Genomic DNA, 2,245 nt, shown 5'->3' with positions numbered 1-2,245 from the left:
AGAGAAGTTCTCGGATAACTAGTCCCATTGGCTTGTGTCCCAGATTTGGACTTCAAAAACAACCATTTTAACCGTGTTACAGTTGTTGACGATTTTATGATATTGTAATGATAGTGTGTAGAGTAATGCTACCACGATTTATTGCTATCAGCAGCAGTGGAACGAACACGTTTGCAAATATGTTTAGAAGCGTTTTTCTCGTCATGACGATTTTCATAATGGGACTGTATTGCGAGTATGGGCAGTATACGCCAGTATAATAAACAAGGTGATATACAAAGCCAATATTTTATTTCATTTATCTATTTTTAATTAACTTCAGTACTTCTTTCTCATCAATGCCGTATTGGGATGCTTTTTGAAATGGCTCTCGAACGATCCTTTCACGTAGCTCTGCACGAAATCTAGATCTTTTATGTTAGCTTCCACCAGGCGGTTAGTCTGTGTTTGATCATGCCGCTTACATCGTTCGCGTTCTAATGTTGCCGATTTGATTTGTTCTTTTAGCGTTTCACGATACTTTTTAACCGCAGTTTGCATCCTTTGATTTGCCTCAATGCTCTTCTGGAGATGATTTTCGTACAGTTGTCGCTCACGGGCTCCCTCTAATATTTTATCCTCTTCCTGTTTGCGGCGCAGTTTTTCCATTTCCGCTATTTGCATTCGCTGGGTCTCGTAGACACTCTATAATGTATAAAGGATAGGCGGAATACTTTAGAATTTCTATGACTTTTTATGATGAGAATACTTACATCTGCTAATCCCCAGCGTTTTTTTAGTGTTTCGTTACAATTTTCCACTTCTTTTTTGTCGTATTGTTGTCGCACATCATTTATAAGCTAGAATTTAAAAAAAAAACATTTGAAATATAGTTCAAATACTTCTAATACAAATTCTACCTTATCTATTTTAGCTTCATCGACCGAACGTTGTTTTTCAATGTGCTTTGAATATTTGTAATACTGATCAATTTGTTTCTTCAACGTTTGTTTCTCCGCATCACGAGTTGCCTTTTCCCGAGCTAATTCCTGTTCCATGCCTTCGTTAAATACTTTCACTAAATCGCGTTCTTGATCCGCCCGTTTCCTCTGTAACATAATGTTTGTGGCCATTTGCTCCTTAAGTTTTTCCGCCAAATCACTTTTTTTCATCTGAATCAACTTCGGATCGCCTTCGGGGAATGGAAGTGATGTACAGCGTGCTTCCTGTTGTTCAACCTTCTCCTTCTCCAATCGTAGGGTTCGTTCTTTCATTTGGTCCTTGATATCCAGCAAGGTTTGGCATTCCATGGATACGCGTTTTCGTTTATCGTTTAATTCACGATCGAGCTGCAAAGAATAATATACACTGTGCTCAATGTCGTTGAATATCATGAATATCAAATGACTATGACATTGACTATTGCCAATATCACTCTTCCCAATGTTCAGTGCGCATCGTACTCTCGTGCTGTGCATACACAAATTCTTTCTGCTGACTGATGTTTTTATACTAACTAATTTAAAAGCAAAAATAACTGTAATTAGCATGGCTACTTTTATACCTATTGATTTATTTTCGACTAGTGTTCCCGGCAAACTTCGTCTTGCCATCAAGTAGGCTGTTCAAAAACGCTATGAATCGTCCCATACAAAATGACGGTTCCTTTCACGCTTGTTTTTCCGACTTTCCCGGTGAATATCCTGGGATTTTTATACACACAAACACTGTTCCGACGTGTTCCGACGAATAAAACGGAAATATAATCATTCAAATCCGTTGACCCGTTCGGAAGCCATTTCGTGACATACAAACACGATTCCATTTTTATTTATATAGAAGATAGATTATTGTTGTCATTGAATCTCTTTGGCACCATCGGCGTAATTTTGATAGCGATAGTGAATTCAAAGCACGATAATATAGCAAAATTTGAATGGATTTTTCTGAAGTTTTGGAAAGAAAATTGAGTTTTACGTACTCCCTTAATAAAACTCAATTAAATTTTCTTAACAATATAAGACAATATTTATCTCCAGTGAATCACATAGATTTGTTCATATCAAAACACCACTTTCTAAAATAAAGTTCCACGAAGATTTATTGGATGACATCAAACATGATATCAAACAAAACAGGTCCCAATGATGTATAACTTAAGTATATCTTATTCTAGTTTAACAAATATGAAGCAATTACTAACAAAATCACAATCAACGATGAAAAAACAACGGGAAAGTCGAAAAATGAAGCGACCCTGTTAAAC

General features: G+C 36.5%; 1 protein-coding gene across 1 annotated transcript; it reads right to left on the bottom strand.

The window, feature by feature from the left end:
- Positions 1–274: 274 nt before the first annotated feature.
- On the bottom strand, positions 275–1,467 carry LOC110681296 (trichohyalin-like). Its single transcript, XM_021857056.1, has 3 exons — positions 900–1,467; positions 753–839; positions 275–684 (listed from the first exon to the last, which is right to left on the bottom strand). The coding sequence occupies exons 1-3, from the start codon at positions 1,455–1,457 to the stop codon at positions 319–321; spliced, it is 1,011 nt and encodes a 336-aa protein (XP_021712748.1). The 5' UTR covers positions 1,458–1,467; the 3' UTR covers positions 275–318.
- Positions 1,468–2,245: the final 778 nt, after the last annotated feature.

The sequence above is a fragment of the Aedes aegypti genome, unplaced genomic scaffold (genome assembly GCF_002204515.2).
Source record: "Aedes aegypti strain LVP_AGWG unplaced genomic scaffold, AaegL5.0 Primary Assembly AGWG_AaegL5_hic_scaff_679_PBJ_arrow, whole genome shotgun sequence".
Taxonomy (NCBI): Eukaryota; Metazoa; Arthropoda; class Insecta; order Diptera; family Culicidae; genus Aedes; species Aedes aegypti.
The sequence above is the reverse complement of the archived record's forward strand: the minus strand, read 5'-3'. Positions and strand labels throughout refer to the sequence as shown.

Coding starts and splice junctions, on each gene's coding strand:
- LOC110681296 (XM_021857056.1), bottom strand. CDS start 1,457: ATGCACAGCACGAGAGTACGATGCGCACTGAACATTGGGAAGAGTGAT. Junction 840..899: donor ATGAAGCTAAAATAGATAAG/GTAGAATTTGTA, acceptor TTTAAATTCTAG/CTTATAAATGATGTGCGACA. Junction 685..752: donor AACGCTGGGGATTAGCAGAT/GTAAGTATTCTC, acceptor TATACATTATAG/AGTGTCTACGAGACCCAGCG.